The sequence below is a fragment of the Arvicola amphibius genome, chromosome 8 (genome assembly GCF_903992535.2).
Source record: "Arvicola amphibius chromosome 8, mArvAmp1.2, whole genome shotgun sequence".
Classification (NCBI taxonomy): Eukaryota; Metazoa; Chordata; class Mammalia; order Rodentia; family Cricetidae; genus Arvicola; species Arvicola amphibius.
In genome coordinates, this window is record NC_052054.1 from 120,907,156 (window position 1) to 120,926,514 (window position 19,359).

At 38.4% G+C, this 19,359-nt stretch overlaps 1 protein-coding gene across 1 annotated transcript in view; it reads right to left on the reverse strand.

Annotated features, from left to right (window-relative positions):
- The window catches only part of Spag16 (sperm associated antigen 16), a 961,928-nt gene that overhangs the window by 206,823 nt on the left and 735,746 nt on the right, over nucleotides 1-19,359 (reverse strand). Inside the window, exon 16 of the mRNA XM_038341053.2 lies at nucleotides 14,628-14,754. Coding sequence (XP_038196981.2) covers nucleotides 14,628-14,754 — 127 coding nt within the window. The remainder of the gene's footprint in view (nucleotides 1-14,627; nucleotides 14,755-19,359) is intronic.

The window sequence follows — 19,359 nt, forward strand, 5'->3', positions numbered from 1 at the left end:
TTATCCTATTTAAAAAGTATCATCTTGGCAGATTAAAGATGATCATCTATTCAATTTTGTATAACGGACTACTAAAAAAGGCAGATTCTTCTGTTACTGGCTCTGGACCATGCAGTATGTGTACACTGAATTTTAGCTATCACGATTCACTCTAATAAGTGGTGTATACTCTTAGATTAAAACAACCCATTTCTTTTAGATGTCCAAATTCTGCATCTCTTGAAAAAAAATCTCAAAGTGCTGATATGCCATATTGCTTTAAGCAAACACATTCCTATCAATTTGCTATATTTCAAGGCTACCTATACTGGCATGCACTTGTAGTTTTCATTGTATCAGCAAGCATATCAGTATAGCTCATTATTTCTAAATTAATATATATATATATATATATATATATATATATGATTCATAGATGCATGGCTTTATGGATTTTTTTAACTTAGGTGTGGTGGGAAAATCATTTGACACAAACACATTATTCATCTGTTCACAAGTGTGCCTTAGAAAGAAGTTCTAATAAAACACCACAGAAAAGCTTTATTAAATCCAACACAGGATCTAATTCGGCAGTTAATGTAGGATCCATCAGGTTTGGGGCACATGCTCCATTGCAATTGTCTATATGTAATTATATACACAAGCCTTATAAGGAACTGCTGAACAGATATTTTATTTATTCAACAGAGCAATTCAAGTACCTTTTGATTGTCTTTGTATATCCTGTTACAAATATATTTCATTGTAATTCTTCTTGAGAGAACTTAGCTATAACTGCAACTTTACTTGTTTTAAACTACTGCATAATCATATGGAATTAACCCAGGTGTGAATTTGTATGATCCATGCAAGGGAAACTGCAACAGCTTACTGCATTTGTGCACCGCTGCAATTAGCAATAGTAACTAGTTATTTCTGCTCTGAATTTAAAAGAATGGGCCAAATTCTAGAAATTACTAACATTTTTGAAAGTATGAATCTTCTTTTCAAAATTCCTATGACTAGATATGTGAGATTAATAATCAGTTTTCTGAGGAATATGGCTGCCGTTTAAATTGAGAGCACAGGAACAGCTGTGGACTCTGAGGAGGAATCATGATCCTGCCCAGCAACATGACTGACTGAACAAGATTCACATACAATACTGAGCAAGACTCACACATGCACAGGCCCTGTCTTGCACTGGGCAGATGGGCACTATTATGATGAGCAAATTTATGGTGTGGTATGGAAGGAGAGAGAGAGAGAGAGAGAGAGAGAGAGAGAGAGAGAGAGAGAGAGAGAGAGAGAGAGGGAGGGAGGGAGGGAGGGTCTGTAGGTCTGATGTATTGGGGTGAGAGAGACCGAGGATGAGAGAGAGAGAGAGAGAGAGAGAGAGAGAATGGTTGATGTCCTGTGGACAAAGGCGTATTTGAAGAGGTGAAAGCAGTAAGGAGTGACCTGAGGTAGGGAGTTTGATTGCCAGCCAGGACTATCATGATGTGATGTTTAGGCCTGAACTGCTACCTGGGCCCATGCCTGGGTTTATGGCCCTGAAGCAGCTGCTGTTTGTGTTGATGTCTGTTGCTCCTGATGACACCAAAGGCCAAGAGGGCTGAGGTGTACAGCACTGGTCCTCTTCCCTCACTGGCTGCAACAATAGGGAGAACTGGTCCTGCCCCTCATCGACTGAAGCACTTAGGAGAGGGTCCTACTTGTCACCTGAGCAGCACAATAGAGCTGACCCTGCCCTCAGGGGCATGGTCGAGCAGGTCCTGAGGGTTTGGGAATGGGAGAGCAGGTCACACCTGCCATGTAGTGAGGGAAAGATGCTTTCCTTTGACTCTTGTTACCTGAAGCAGGTGGGGGACTCGACCCCACCCCTCACCAACTGCTGCACTAGGGAGAAAGAGCCCTGGGTCTGACCTTGGCACCATAAAAGAGCTGACCCTATAGACAGACATGGGTGCAGGTGAGCCAGCCCTCAGGGCATGGAGTGGCTTAGCTGGTACCACCTCCCTCCTCTATAGTGTAGTGGTGAGGCCAAGAGGAAGACGCCCCGTCCATTTGCACCTACCCCTCCAGCTGGTGAAGGAGCTGACCCTATCTTTTATCAGCTGCAACAGTAGGAAAGCGGGCCCTGGACCTCGTCTGAACAACACGATAGAGCTGGCCTGCTGGTGTAGGTGTGGGATCGAGAACCTGAGGGCAGGAAAGCAGGAGAACCAGCTCCAGCCTTTGTTCGTCACTGCAGTGGGTGAGCTAGACTAGGAAGGGCAGAGCATACATATCCTGTTGATGAAGACGGGAGAGCTGGCCTACTGACTAACCTTGTAACTACCCAGGCCCAGAACAAGGGTTATGATTTGGACTACCCCAACATCCATCCTACCTATGATCTGCTGGAGCATGTGAAGGAACTGGTTCTACAGACCCAAATCTGCAGGATCTCCATGGCACAGGGCAAAAACAGGGTATCCAAGAGGAGTCCCAGTGAGTGCCCGACATCAACAGTTATTACACACCAGCGGCTTTGAACAAGAAAAAAGACTCTACGCCATGAACACTTACAAGGAAGGATATATGGATAAATATGTTTACTGTGTGACTTACTCTGTCACACTACAGCTTCCATGACAAGATTGATATTTCCTTTTTTCTCTTAAATTTATTTGGGGGTGGGGGAGGTTGCCAGGGCAGAGAGTGGCTATGAAGGGACACAGAAATGAGTGGGGTCAAAACTGCATGATGTTAAAGACACAAAGCATATATAAAAAGAAGGTTAAAAAATAAGTAAATTTGGAGCACAAATTTGGGTCATTATTAGTCCCCATTGTCTACTCTATTCTGTCTGGTATTTTGTTGAAACTCCTTTCTTTGCCAGTAAGCCTTCCTCATTTTGTTTGTGTATGTGACCCTTTGAGTTTAAAAATGGTTGTTTTACGAACTTATTTGATGGAGTTTAGGCAACTTACAAGTGGCTACATCACTGAAGGAAATGATATTCGCTTCCCCAGCAACCAGTTACTGCCTGTAGTCTCCTTTAGAAGGTGGGGCCTCATAAGCCCCTCCCTACACATGATGTCCACAGCTTTTATGTCATGTAGGTACCACAGTGTCAGTGAGTTAGTGAGTGCAGTGCCTTGTTACCTCCTGAAGACTGTTTCAGAGCATCTACCTCCATCATCTGCCTCCACATTTTTCTGCCTTCTCTTCCTCCAAGATGTTCGCTGGCCTTTCATGGGGGTGGTGTATACATCTTTCAGCACGCAATAGTCACTTCTTCCCAGCTCTTTGACAGTCATGACAATTGACCATTAGAAGTGTCTCTGACCAAGACTGGGAGTGGTGTTAACCCTGCACAGCAAATCTTGGTGAGATCTGAAGTCTGAGTATGGCACCTGACCTCACATCATTGTCAGGGTGGGAAAGGCTTATTTTTTTCCCTAAGCAATCTTGACTTTTTGTATCAAATACTACTTCTTTTCTAAACCAAGAAGAAATTTTTACTTATATTTTGGTGGTTAATTTTCATGTCATAAACAATACATAGGGTCATTTAAGTGTTTAGTATAATTAGGATACCATGTTTTAATTATACTAGACACAAGGAAAATGTAGTATAAATCACCTAAAAATTAGATGACAAATTAAATTGATGAAATCACTAAACTAAAAGATTTGGGTTTTGTAGATACTCAAAGGAAATCATAAATGTTTAGTTGTCCTGCACAGTACTGCATCTCAGGACAGGTGGCTTTTACTCTCCAATCTTAACTTTGTGTTTGACTCACTTGTCTTTTTCTAGTTCATGAGATGTGAGTGACTACCAGATGTTTTGTTGTTGTTTTGTTTTGTTTCTGTTCTTTCAAATTAAATCAAGCCTCAGAAAAGAAAAGATACATGCATTTCCAGGTTTTAATTCCTGATTCCTAAAGCTATGCAGATAATCCCAGAAGGAGCCTTCACATGCTTGTGTAGTGTTGCCATCATCAGATGAAGTACACGCCGTGTCAACCATAGCCAAAGCAGACAACACTAAGGCAATTTCCATGTATAAAAATCATCATAAGTTGTGAATTTCAAATGAGCCTTGGTTGTCAGTATGGATGACCTATCATTGGAACCACAGTCTGTACCTAGTTAATAAAGGAATATTATAGTCACCAACCAATCAGAAGAGATGGCAGTCCTGTCAATCCAGGTTCATGGCTGTAATCCTCTCTATGATAATAACTGTTGTCCTTGAATTAATGGATCTGTGATTAATATGTCTTTAACGGATATTTTTAAGAAGTTCACACTTGTATTGGCATGTTACTTCTTGTGTTTACTGCTAGGAAATTAAGTTGCTTTTATCATGAAACAAAATAAGATAAAAATCATAGGGAAAAATGACTATTATTACAGAGAAAGCATGAAGCCTGTCCCTAGGACTCTCCAATTCTTCTTCAAAGAATTCCCAATTCATAGCAATTAAATGAAACAATTTTTATAGAACTGTAAGAGCATATAAATGTATTAATACAAATAAGTAATTAAAGCTCTGAAAACTCTTCCAAGTGGGAGAAATAACACCCAGCCGATAGGTCTGTGATGATTGAAAGAGAAAGCGCTTTGCATTCCACACATCTCCCCCCAGCTCTACTCCATATCCCAAAGAGCTGCAGATGCTCAGCAGGTGTTTGCTGCAGACAGTACAACTGAAGGGCTTGCACGCCCATGCAGGTATCCACTCCAGGCCTTATACTCAAAGAAGTGCACACGTCATGTCACTGCAGGTATCAGTTCCAGCCTGCATGCCCAAAGGGCTGTAATCTGATTCCCTTACATTCTCCTCCTCTTGATGGAGGACTCCCATTGGCTAATAAAGAAAATGCCTGGCCCATTTGATTGGCCAGCCTTTAGGTGGGCAGAGTAGACAGAACAGGAAGAAGGAAGTGAGGTAGATGGCTCAGTCAGATGCTACGCCTCTCCTAAGTTAGACAGACCACCGTGCCTCTCCTCAGAGAGAAGCCAGACGCCATGAAGCTTCAGCCCAGGATGGATGTATGCTAGAAACTAAACAGTAAGGCACCACTTCGTGGTGCTACACAGATTATTAGATATGGGTTAATCAAGATGTGAGTAAGAGGCTGAAAATAATGGGACAGGCAGTGTTTAAAAGAATACAATTTGTGTGTTGTTATTTCGGGGCATAAGGTAGACAGGCGGGCGGGAATGCAACCCGCAGCTCCTCACTACAGAATGGTGTCCAACGTGGATAACTGAATCCACAGAAAGCTTGAGAAAGCTGTCTGGCTCTGTTTGCAAGAGGTAAGCAAACACTCTCCTCTGAGAGAGACTTCCTGACTCAGCTTTAGCTGCAAAACCCTGGAGCTCTTTTAAGAGGTCCTGCCACGAAACACTTAAACGGTGTTGATGAAGAGCTGAACGCATGCTTTTCGGTTTTTAGCCATAGCAGGAAAAAAGCTGGGCCATTTAAAATGCTGGCATTCTAGTCCGTACTGCCAGGACAAACTCTGACTCTTTCAGGCAGGCGGTCCAACTACGTACAGAGCATTTGAATGATGAAGAATGTTGCAGCTTGCTAGCTGGCAGGTACCTTGAACCGCCACAGAGTTGTGGTGATAAACATGGCTACAACCGGTACCTCTGCCATGTGGTTGGAAAGCTAAGGAATGGGCTGGATCTAGCTGTCAAAATCACAGTTTTAGTCCTACCGATATTGCTTCATAAATTAAAGACTCATGTGGTCCAAAAAGAGAGATATACAGTAAAAGAAAGATTCAAAGTCGAAGAAAATGTCTAAATGGTTTACTATGTGTTGGGAATATACGCAGGCTAAAGGTTAAAGTTCTTAAAAGTAAAAAAGATAGAAAGAGTAGTTGGGTGTGGTAGTACACACCTTTAATCCCAACACTTGTGAGGTAGAGGTAGATTGACCTCTGTGACTTCAAGGTGTGGCAGCACACACCTTTAATCCCAATGCGTGGGAGGCAGAGACAGGCAAATCTCTGTGAGTTCTAGGTGTGGTATCATACGCCTTTAATCCCAGCACTTGGGATGCAAAGGCTAGTGGATCTCTGAGAGTTCAAGGACAGCCTGGTCTGCAGAGTTATTCCAGGACAAAGATATACAGAGAACTTGTCAAAAAATAAAAAAACATAAAAATAAACGAAATAGAGGTTAAAATAAAGCCATACAAAGATGGAAAATACACAAAGAGTCTTGATGCTGTATACTATTATGCTCTCTTTGAATTGTTTGAATGCTGAGGAAGGAGCAACAGCTGCTAAAAGATATTTGTTTACAAATGCTGCTAAACTATTCCTGAATAGATATTTTGAAAATACCTTGACTTTACAATTTGGATCTAAGGACATGATGCTTTGGAAAGGAGTTTCTTTTGTTTTTACAGAAAATGAGACCCTATGGATTGCTTCTATCCCAATATGGTATGATAGACCACGCCCTCCTGAAAGGTTGCTGTGAACACCTTCAGAAAATTACTTCACCCAACTGATGACTGAGATGAACCTGGCACACAGGTTACACCATGAAAGATCTGATTAACAGCATCCCCATTCAGCAGGAAGCAGTTTGGAGAGAAATAACTGCGCCCATGTTCCCAAATATTGTTTATAAGTGTTCTTTTACATTTAAAGGGGGGATATGATATAGATATGAATAATTTGCATTGGTATAGATTTTGCTTTATTGATAGACATTTAAGGTCAATTTTGTTATATGTTTTTGATACTGATTAAGGTATTGTGATTGTGTAGTTCATTTTAAAAATGTAATGTATAATTAAGAAATATAAGTTGTTAATGGATAATCATCGATAATAGTAAAGCTTATAGTCATGTTAGTTAGATTTTCTAGATATATAGAGATATATTTCAGTTAGACATTCTTCATATCTTTCAAAGACTATAGAATATGGCATTTTAAATGTTCTAATAACTTAGGGCTTTTCATGACAATGAGACACATCTGCTCCTGGCAGCACCAGCTACTTCAAGAGGAAGATGGGCATCGAAGAGGCTACTTATGGTGTTTGATAGCCATTTGGGCAAGAAATTGCTCTTGCCTGGACTATTGCATAAACTGGACAAAGAGAACCCTCAGAGAGAGGACTGCTGAACTTGCCTATAGGTGAGATGATCTCTCTGGGTTCCTGATTCATGAAAGAGTCTGCAAGACATTCTGCAGGACACAGCAGATAGTGACTGAACTGTCTTTGAAATTTCCTGCTTCATGGGAAAGTCTGTTGGATACTGTGGGCCTATAGGCCGAAGATAGATGCTCCAACAATACAAAAGAACTTTGGGTGACTGTCCAGGCAGCGAGATGTCTCTATCATTTCTAGAGTTTGGAAATTGCATATTTCTTATTTACTTAGGTAATAAATATTGTGTCCTTCTGGAGTCTTTGATGGAGCTGAAGAAGAATAGATAGATAGTTATAGTTGTTTTCCTTTGTTATGATAAAAGATAAAGTAGATATAAATATTGTAACTGTAATTCTTACTTGATAACTGTTTTGTTATATGTAATTTTACTATGTTAAAGTTAAAGCCTTTCTTTTTTGTTTAAACAGAAAAAGGGGAAATGATGGAGGACTCCCATTGGCTAATAAAGAAACTGCCTGGCCCATTTGATTGGCCAGCCTTTAGGTGGGCAGAGTAGACAGACCAGGAAGAAGGAAGTGAGGTAGATGGCTCAGTCAGATGCTACACCTCTCCTAAGTTAGACAGACCGCCGTGCCTCTCCTCAGAGAGAAGCCAGACGCCATGAAGCTTCAGCCCAAGATGGATGTATGCTAGAAACTAAACGGTAAGGCACCACTTCGTGGTGCTACACAGATTATTAGATATGGGTTAATCAAGATGTGAGTAAGAGGCTGAAAATAATGGGACAGGCAGTGTTTAAAAGAATACAGTTTCCGTGTAATTATTTTGGATAAAGCTAGCCGGTGGCCAGGAGCCGGGTGGGATGAAAACAGGCCTGCCCGCAGCTCCACACTACATCCTCTTTTGTCCAGTAGCAGAGAGAACTGCATTCACTTAAGAACTAAGTTGATTTTTATATTCAACAAACCAATGGACCCAACATTAAATAATAGTGCCATAAAATAATTGAGTAGGCCCCTGTGGTCATCTGCTCCTCATATTTTATCTTCTGTTCTGATGGCTCTGTGTCCCAAGAAACCCATGTCACAGAATTAGTTTTATCCTCCTAAGCTTGAGATATAAAAGGGAGTTGGTTTTCTTCTTTCCTTTCTTTTTTAAGTTTTTGATATTTATTTCTAATTAAGCCAGGACTTAAATAAAAGAGGAGTGAGACTGTAGTTCGAGGGCAGAGTGTTTGCCAAGCAGGTACAAGGCTCTAGGCTTGGTTCTAAGCATGACTATTGCCATCTCTCCAGATATCTCTATGTAGCCTTCCTACTTATAACATTTACTAAGTGACTACTGTATGTCACATGTGCAAGGCATATGAAAATAGCCAGCACTTGATCATAAAAGGCTGAAATAAGGGTCATGGATCTGAAACTAGGGCACAAATACAACTTTACATTTTTTCTCATGGTATATGTGGCCTTTGACTGTTAAATGTAATTGTTAATTGTAAGAAAGGTAATTGATGGTAAAAATATAAAGCCCTAAGTAAAGCCCCAGAACTTCAGGTTGTCCATGTGAACAGCACAGGCCTTTGCTCAGATGTAGCTGTGACTCAGTGACAATTGCTGGCTAAGAAGTGATACATGGTGTAGGCTTAGATGCCCAGGACCTTTACCAAAGAGCAGGTGTCTGGTTGCTCAGAAGACATGTAGGAAATTTGGATGATGGTAGCTGAGGATGTCTTTTGATAGTTTTTTTTTAATTCCAGAGAATTTGGAAATTATTCCTAGTAGCAGGATGTGTATCTCAGTCATCTTTGTCATGTGATCAGTAGTAGGGGAGGCTTCAGTATTTAGAGCAAATGAGTCAATGTTTCTAGACTGTATCACATATCAATATAGAACCATATGTTAAGAAAAGAATCAGCAAAAGTATAACTTAATCTTCAGGATTGCCTTGTTTTGAATGCTAATGCTACATTTGAACAGCAATACATAACAAGATGGATAAAGTTTCCGTGTCTAGGTTTCTTCATCTGTTAAAAGGGGATAAGGACAACTCTATTAATATAGAGTAGTGACAATTAAATAAGACACAAGCACCCCTCTAAAACTGTAATGACAATAGTGGAGACTTACTCCAGGAATTTGGGCTTCCTCACTATGGAAACAATGCTTTCTTGAGTGCCATTTCTTTGAGTGCATCTGTTAAGAACATGACATTGAGGATTTCAGAATTTCCAAGTTCTTTGCTCTTGAAAAGATGCTGTGGTTCTTCAATTCCTGCTTTCCAATTTGGCCTTGGAGTTGAAGGATTTCACACTCTGAAGGAAACACAAACTGTTCCTGTGTGAGTCTGTATGAGCTCCTGGGATTTTTCTCCTCTGTGCCTTTAGACAACATACCCTTGGCTTTAAGCTCTCATGCACAAATAGTTATTCAGCTGGTAAGTGGAGAGAGTGGAGGAGCCTGAGCCAGACTCCAGGGTCTCACTGTGCTGTTCTCATTCTGCTGCTGGAGCTGCTCTGACGCCCAACGCCTTTACTCCCTTGCTTCCCTCCCTCAGGCTTCCAGAAGCTACTAAGTTGAATCTGGGCAGCACTCCGGGATTAGTCAGACTTGCCTGACTCACCTGGTCTCAGGAAAACTTGTTTATTTGTTTATTTATAATTGCTCACCATATAGTGTTTGAAACTTCTATTGTTTCAAGAATTTTTGACTACAATCTCCTTCTTTCCAGCCTTCCATGCCTCCACTGTTTGGAACTATAACATGATACCCACTCATGGATGGAGTGGAAGATCCTATAGGTTTCTGACATTGCATGTACTGTACAAGGGAACTGAGGTTTAGAAATTCTAAAAACTAACAAGCAAGTAAATATGAACCTCCAAACCAGGATTTTCTTCATGTGTGCTCTCTCTAATTCCCTTCTCTCTCTCTCTCTCTCTCTCTCTCTCTCTCTCTCTCTCTCTCTCTCTCTCTCTCCCTCCCTCCCTCCCTCCCTCCTTTACTCCTTTTTTGCCTCCCCTCCCTCCCTCCTTCCTTTCTTCCTTCCTGCCTTTTCTTTCTAAGACAGGTTTGGTTCTTTTGTTTGTTTATTTGCTTTTGCTTTTGTTTTGTTTTGTTTTGTTTTTTCCGTTTAGCACTGACTGTCCTGAAATTTTCTCTGTGTAGACCAGGCTGGCCTCAAACTCACAGATCCACCTCCTTTGCCTCCCAGGTGCTAAGATTAAAGGTGTGTATCACTATCGCCCAACCAGAAACTGACTTTTAAATATTCAACAATGCACTGTAACCTTATTAACCAACACTGACAAATCTGAACCAAAGATTTTGGGGATATTTTGCTTTGAAAAATTAGGGTGAGGGAAATCTGTTATTTTTCACCTAGTTCAATGTTTTTTTCAGGGGCGGGGCTCCAACTTCAGTACTTCTGGCATGCTTCTGTTCACAGGGAACATTTGCTATTATCTCCAAAGGCCGGGAAACTTTGCCCATTTGAGTGATCAGATACTGCCAGGCTTTCCATGGCAGACTCTCCATCTGGCTCATGTTTCTGCTTCTGTGTTTCCTAGAGACATGGCTTCTTTACAAACATGTTGGAATTACCTTTTACAAAAGAGCAAAAACCATTGCTGAGGTATCTCGGCACAATGAGATGAAATAAGAGATGTCCAAAGGGTACATGTAAATAATTGCAGCTCACTTTTATTACCTTCACCACGCAGCTGCCTTTAACATTTCCTCAAACAGCGGTAAAGTTTTGAGCGGAAAAACACATGACATTTTAAATATGCCAAGAGAGGTATTATTTAGATAGTGAATATTCACTAAAACTTGCTGTTTTACACTCCCAGGAGGCTCTTTGGTTAATGAGAAAGGAACATTTATCATCTCACAAATACAATGCTATAAGTTTATACTAATATATGGATACATTCATAAACACAGATAATCTGTTTTGTCACAGGCAATATACTTGTAAATAAAACATTATGTAAATAATGCTATGCCACACACAGTTCTTTCAAAATGTGCGCAAGTGGCTGATTCAGCATTAGCAAAACAAAGTCACATGCAATGATTTACACATGCTCAAATGTTTAAATATATGTACATTTCACAAAACATAAAAGCATTCTTAGTTAACCATTTCAACGTACTCTAGTATCATATACGAATGAAGGTTTAGCCATGCATCTTTTATCCATTGACTGACACACACATTCTTGGACATCTTATCCACCCAGAGACAGATACAATTATTTTTCTTATTTCTAAAGTGAATAAAATAGTCTCTGAAATCCTCTCCAGTTTCAAGAAGTATAGTAGAAGACTGAACTCAAATTTCCTTATTGCAGGACACCATTATCCTTTTGAATCTCCATTGAACCCTAAGAAAATTATCTACTCTTTTATTTCCATGAGGAAAGCTAGTTCAGGAAGATTAAATAATTTGCCCAAGGTCTAAATGATGCTTAATACATTAGTAAATCTAAGAGTCTGAATTGTGGTATGTATTCTGCTCCTACACTTCTCTATCAAAGCTACATGTTAGTAGTAAAGGTATCAATCTCAAAACCAACAAAGAACTCTTAGAACATACTTTTGTGAATCTAAAATGAAAATATTTGCCTGAAACTTATATTTGTGAAATTTGAAATGAACAGTACAGACAATGCTTTCAGTTTTGTTATGATCTTCAATCTATTTCTTACACTGTGCTATTTCGGACAATAGGAATCTAGTACTTCCAAAAATAACTCACAGTTTATAGAGACTGTAGCACAAAACATTTCTCCAAATGTCCTTCAGTGAAACTGATACAGATACATGATGATCACTTAGAATATGAAAAATCAACACAATTCTTGTTTTAACCAACTTATCCAGATGTTCCCAAACATTCACATGCATGGCTTACTATCAAGATGGCAGTGTGTGTTTATTGACAATGACATGCCTTAGATCCAGAGCACAGCTGCATTGTTGGACAGAAATCAGCATGCCTTTAACAGTGATTCATTAGTGAAGTTGTGATGACTGGCACTTGGTTGTATATAACCATGCAACTTAATACTGGCACAAATTTTGACAAGGAAACATGATTTGGCACAACTCAACATGCACTCACAATAAATATATTTTATTTCTAGTAAGGTTAATATTATCTTGCTATTTTGGAGTCATTATACCATATAAGCTCTCATTAGCTTGTCTTATGAATAAATAGAAATTTGCTAGGTTTAGATAAATACATATTTTGACTTTATTTAGTTAAACTTCATTTTATCATTCTATTTAATATATTTTCATAATGTTGTTCTGCAACATTTCTTTACTGAATATTTTATCCCAAATAAATACCAAGTAGCAGAGATGCAGGAGTCGTTTATCCTTATTGCAATGTTGGTCAGCTGCAGATCTGCACTCTTTACTCTCTGACAGCAACATCCTAAGCACTACACTTTCTGATTTTATGTCTTTCTACTCATGTCCTGACTTGATCTTGGGCTCCCCCAGATCATCCGACTTTCGCTTTATTTGAACTTTTTAAACAGGGTCAGTTAGGGACATCTGCAGAGAAGCACAGGTTTTTCATAATTCTATGAGAAAAGCCTTATGCCAGTATTTCTCAAGCACATTGAATTAAAATTAATTAGCATATGTTCCTTGAGAAGGGGGTGGAAAAGTCGAACTGAAATTACATTTCCTCAACCTGATGACAGGGTTTGCAGTCTCTGTTTTGTATGTGTCTCATCATTTTACCATGGATTCTGTGTACTTTTCCTAACATTGGTGTAGGATGAGGAGCATGGCAGTCACGGAGAAAAAAGAGATTTGCCATACCTAGACTCTAATATATTGACTTGTGCAGCAAGAAGATAGATGCTGATATTTATTTAAAATCATGTTTGCCTGACTGCACAAAGACCTTTCCAACTGGATAGCAAAGGTCAATAAAAAGTCAGCAGCAACACATCTAATAATGACAATAAAATATAGAGCTACTATTAATTTGTGCAATCGATATTGTTATAAAGGCCTTAATTCCTATTATTAGGTTTTACCATTCAAAGTTCAAAATTCAAAGACATGAAGAGTTGAACGTCTGCTCAAGATAATCAGAATGGGTTTAGGAATGGGACTTGTTTGACCCCTTGGGAGAAACTCCCATGGAGATCTGATGCCAATGCAAATTTACATGTCAGAACATTGCATTGAAATATTAATTTCTTACATAGAACAGTATGAAATGAAATACTGATACTTGAAATCTTTTATTCATTCTTTTGAAATCCTTTTTTCTTCACAGTGCCTTCTCTTTGAATTATGGCAGACCATAGTGCCTTAATGTCAAGAAAATTGCTAAAATCTTTCTTTTCTTTTTGAAACTTTCACTTATATTCAGGACTCTCCCACTTATACCTCCTAAGCATTGCATGAGTTTTCCACCATATACAGTAACTAAAAAATGTTTCCAATATCATTTATATATTAATAAGCAAGGAAAATACAAGTAACAGTTAAAAAAAATAACCCACAACTTGCATTTTCGGATGTTTAATTGTAATAGCACAAAATCAGTTCCAAAAAATGTACAGCAATTATCCTATAGTTTCAGAATTACTCTTTGTATAGTTATTCCGTGAGAATTAATAAGGACTATGTTTTTAATAAAGAATTACCTTTTCTTCTTAGATATTTCTTTCTTTCTTAACAATGGGAATTTTGTCATATCAAAATTTTAAGCTATCACAAAACATTCAAAGATTTTGAGGAATTTTCAAAAATGAAAAAATCTTAAAAATGCATCACACTATCAAAGCGAAGACATACTGTCAATTCCTCACTTAACAGAGACCAACATTAAATATGGAGAAGCAGCAGCACTTTAATCTTCTAAGTGGATGACTGGAATCACTTTGTTTAGCAGAAGATTCCACCCTATTCATCATCAGCAGGGCTAAAACATTTTATCTGCTTGACAATTCGTACACTATTTCAGAAAAAATTCTGCAAACAGTTTTGTAGAGCATAAAATACTTAGTCCCAATAATAGATGAATATGCATATACATTTTAGAATATTTCTAAGCAATTTGTTAATATTTATAATTAAAGTATTTTATTAAAATGTTTCAAGCTCATCTTGATACAATGTTGGTTCTTCTCCACCCACTTGCCTGTGTTACAGAAGGCCCAGCTAGTTTTCCTTGGGTAGGATTCTATGGGATGTGGGCTATAAGGGTACATATGAAGCTGTCAGCAAGCTTATGGTGTGTCTACATTATTATCACCTCTCTTCTTTGTGATTTATTTCCTTTTGTGGTCGATATAATTCTTTTGTAATAAGACTCATAATATTGATAAACTACATATACTATAGTTGTTATATTCAAAACAAAAAATTACAAATAAAGTATTACCAAAACTTTGAAGAGAAAAAAAGGATTTCAGAAAAAAACAAAATATTATGTTAGCTTGGTGACAAAATTGAAAGAAAATGGATCCTACCTGTTGAGTCAAAGTTCACCTCATTGCCAGGACTTGGACCCACATCAATGGACACAATTGGAATGAGCTTCCGGAAGTCCCACAGCTTCGTAACTCCACGGGCATCACAGGATGCTATTATGTGACCCTTTAAAACATTTAAAACAAATATGCATAATAACCTACAATAAAACATAAATATGAAATTTTTTGCTATAGTTTTATCAATGCCACAGAAAACATAGTTCTTTAATTCAAAAAGAATTCATTATGACTTCATATTGGTTATAAAAACATATCAAGAGATGCGATGAAGCCAGTCACCAGGTCAGACATGCTGAATCTTTCCCGGTAAGACACCATTCGTGGTGTTACACAGATTATTAGATATGGGTTAGTCAAGATGTGAGTAAGAGGCTGGAACTAATGGGCCAGGCAGTGTTTTAAAAGAATAAAGTTTCCGTGTAATTATTTCGGGGCATAAGCTAGCCAGTGGCCTGGAGCCAAGTGGCCAGGATCCGGGCGGGATGAAAAGCAGGCCTGCCCGCAGCTCCTCACTACAGAATGGCGCCCACGTGGATAACTGAATCCACAGAAAGCTTGAGAAAGCTTGGGAAGAATAGAGTAAAGCATGGCTTATTGGTAGCAGCAATTTCTCGGGTCTGAACGTGTGTTTTTTGGTTTTCAGCCACAGCAGGAAAAAAGCTGTGCTTTTTTAAAATACCAGCTTTCTGGGCCATCCTGCCAGGGCAAACTCTGACTCTTTCAAGCAGGCAGTCATGACTATGGAGCTTTTGATTGTTGTTTAACACTGTTGCAGCTTGCTTGCTGTCAGGGACCTTGAACCGCCACAGAGTTGTGGTGATAAACATGGCTACAGCCAATACCTCTTCCATGAGGCTGGAAAGTTAAGGAATGAGCTGGATCCAGCCACCAAAGTCACGGCTTTAGTCCTACCGATATTGTTTGGTAAATTAAAGACTCATGTAGTCATAAAAAGAGAGATATACAGTAAAAAAAAAAAAAGATTCAAAGTCGAAGAAAACATCAAAATGGTTTACAATGTGTTGAAAATATATGCAGGCTAAAGGTTAAAGTTCTTAAAAGTAATAAAAAAAGAGAGAAAGAGTAGTTTGGGTGTGGTGGTACACACCTTTAATCCCAACACTTGGAAGGCAGAGGTAGATCGACCTCTGTGACTTCAAGGTGTGGCAGCACACACCTTTAATCCCAATGTGTGGAAGGCAGGGACAGACAGATCTCTGTGAGTTCAAGGTATTGTAGTACACACCTTTAATCCAAGCACGGGGAAGCTGAGGCAAGTAGACCTGTGAGCTCAAGGACAGCCTGGTCTACAGAGTCATTCTAGGTCAAAGATATACAGAGAACCTGTCTCAAAAGTTAAAAGTAAAAATAAATGAAATAGAGGTTAAGTAAAGCCGCATAAAGATGGAAAATACACAGAGAATCTTGATGCTGTATACTATTATGCTCTCTTTGAATTGTTTGAATGCAGAGGAAGAAGCAACAGCTGCTAAAAGATATTTGTTTATAAATGCTGCTGAACTAATCCAAGAAAGATATCTTGAAAATACTTTGACTTCAGAATTTGGATCTAAGGATATGATACTTTGGAAAAGAGATTCTTTTGTTTGCACAGAGGATGAGATCCTATGGATTGCTTCTATCCCAATATGGTATGATAGACCATGCCCTCCTGAAAAGTTGCTGTGAACAACTTCAGAAAATCACTTTGCTCAACTGCCGACTAAGAAGAATCTAGCACACAGGTTACACCATGAAAGATCTGATTAACAGGGTCCCCATTCAGCAGGAAGCAGTTTGGAGAGAAATAACTACGTCCTTATTCCCAAATATTGTTTATAAGTGTTCTTTTACATTTAAAGAGGAATATGATATAGATATGAATAATTTGCATTGGTATGGATTTTAAGGTCAATTTTGTTATATGTATATGTATTTCTGATATTGATTAAGGTATTGTGATTTTGTAGTTCATTTAAGAATGTAATATATAATTAGGAAATATAGGTTGTTAATGAATAATCATTGATAATAGTCAAGATTGTAGTTATGTTAGTTTGATTTTCTAGATATATAGAGATATATTTCAGTTAGATAGGCATTCCTAATATCTTTCAAAGACTACAGAATATGGCATTTAAATGTCTTAATAAGTTAGGGCTTTTCATGACTATGAGACACGTCAGCTCCTGGCAGTACCAATCTACTTCAAAAGGAAGATGGGCATCAAAGAGGCTTCTTATTGAGTTTGATAGCCATTTGGGCAAGAAACTGCTCTTGCCTGGACTGTTGGCATAAACTGGACACAAAGAACCCACAGAAAGAGGACTGCTGAACTTGCCTAAATGTGAGATGATCTTTCGGGGTTCCTGATTCAAGAAAGAGTCTGTGAGACATTCTGAAGGACACAGCAGATAGTGACTGAACTGCCTTCAAAATTTCCTGCTGCATAGAAATGTCTGCTGGATACTTATGGGCCTATAGGCCGAAGATGGATGCCCCAATGATACAAAAGAACTTTGGGTGACTGTCCAGGCAGCAAGATGTCTCTGTGATTTCTAGAGTTTTATAATTTGCTTACTTCTCATTTACTTAGGTAATATTATATCCTTCTGGAATCTTTGATGGAGTTGTAGATAGATAGTTATAGTTGTTTTCCTTAGTTATGATAAAAGATAATGTAGATATAAATATTGTAACTGTAATTCTTACTTGATAACTGTTGTTATATGTAATTTTACTATGTTAAGGTTAAAGCCTTTCTTTTTTGTTTAAACAGAAAAAGGGGAAATGATGGAGGATTCTCATTGGCTAATAAACAAACTGCCTTGGCTTTTTGATAGGGCAAAATTTAGATAGGTGGAGTAGACAGAACAGGAAAAAGGAAGTGAGGTAGATGGCTCAGACAGATGCCATGCCTCTCCTAAGTGAGAGAGACCGCCGTGCCTCTCCTCAGGGAGCCAGATGCGATGAAGCCAGCTACCAGGTCAGACGTGCTGAATCTTTCTTGGTAAGACACCATTCGTGGTGTTACACAGATTATTAGATATGGGTTAGTCAAGATGTGAGTAAGAGGCTGGAACTAATGGGCCAGGCAGTGTTTAAAAGAAAAAAAAACATATCAAATTGTGTTCTTAATATATAAAATCTTACATGAAAATTATGAAGATAAATTTTTAAGGAAGTACTTAAATTTTAGTTCTGTGAAAAGATGTAAAAAATATAAATGTATACTTTGTTCTATTATTGCAATTATATGTGTATGAGTTTTGTGACAATAAACTAGAAATAGGAAAAATTACTTCATAGGTGAATTTCACGTAATAGGTTTCTATCTCATTAGTATTGTTATTGATACCACAAATGAAGTGAGAATAAGAGTTAAGATGATAAATCCAGGCGGTGATGGCGCACGCCTTTAATCCCAGCACTTGGAAGGCAGAAACAGGTGAATCTCTGGGAGTTTAAGGCCAGTCTGGTCTATAGAGTGAGTTCCAGGACAGGTTTCAAAGCTTCAAAGAAAAATACTGTGTTGCACCCCTCGCCCCAAAACCAAACCAAACCAAACAAACAAACAATAAACATAAACAAGAGTTAGGAAGATAATGGATGCAATGGTCAGGGTTAGACAAAATTCATAGTAGAGGCATGTGGGCTGCTTTGTTTACAGTGCATTTGCTTGCTAATGCTTATGCTATTGCCGGAAAAAATAATAAAACCAAACAATTTCATAGAGCATAAACCACTTAATTACAATTAATAGCTGTCGTATTAGAACAAGGAAGAATGTGTTTGGGTGAAGCAAACGGAGAACAGAAAAGTAGATAAATCAAGTGTAATGGAGAAATTTAAGGGTTTTTCCCAAATAGTAATAAGCCTGACCTTACCCTTTGGCAGTCTAGACTTTCTGTGTAGACCTTGGCCTCTCAAAAAAAAAATAAGTCAAGTTTTGAGGACCACTCCATATTAGTAACTGAGGGGGAGCTGATGGGCAAGCGGGGCTTTTGCTCTATATCTACTTTTATCTTCCCTGTTTCTGCACAGAGTCTGTGCTCATTCATAAATGCTATGACCTGACCACATCAGAACACACCACTGCTCACATTCAGCAGACCTTTCAATTACAAAACCTTTCTTTTTCTTTTTTAATTTTTAGAAATGTTAAAGGCATTAGCTTTCTTACTGAACAATTTTCTCTGTTATTTTCTCATACTTTCTCATACTTTCCCTTTTCTTATTTACTGCCAGGCGTGTATTCTTTCTTTAAGAACTGAACAAAATGTTTAGGAATTCAGGGAAATCTGTTCTTTTTTCCCTAAACACACCAGCCATGCAGGAGATGCCATTTGTTTTAAAATTCTGTAACTGTTGTCATTGGCAAAGCAATGTGAAATCTGTGTCCCCAATCTAAGAAATGAGATGCTCAATCTTTCATGACTTAAAAAGAGCAGAGAGAATTTGGAATGTCCTCAAGAATATAAACACATTTTGCAAGAATTGTGAGGAATCAGCGAGTTCCATTCCAGAAAAATGAAAGATCAGCTCACAGGTCTTAGCAGGGATTATTAATGCTACAAATTATAAAAAGTTCTTTCCAAATATAAAGACCTTAAATTATCTTCAGATATCACAAGTGAAATCATTTTTCTACCTAGAGAACATAGTAGATATGTTTTAATTAGAATTTAATTTGGGTGAACCTCTCAAA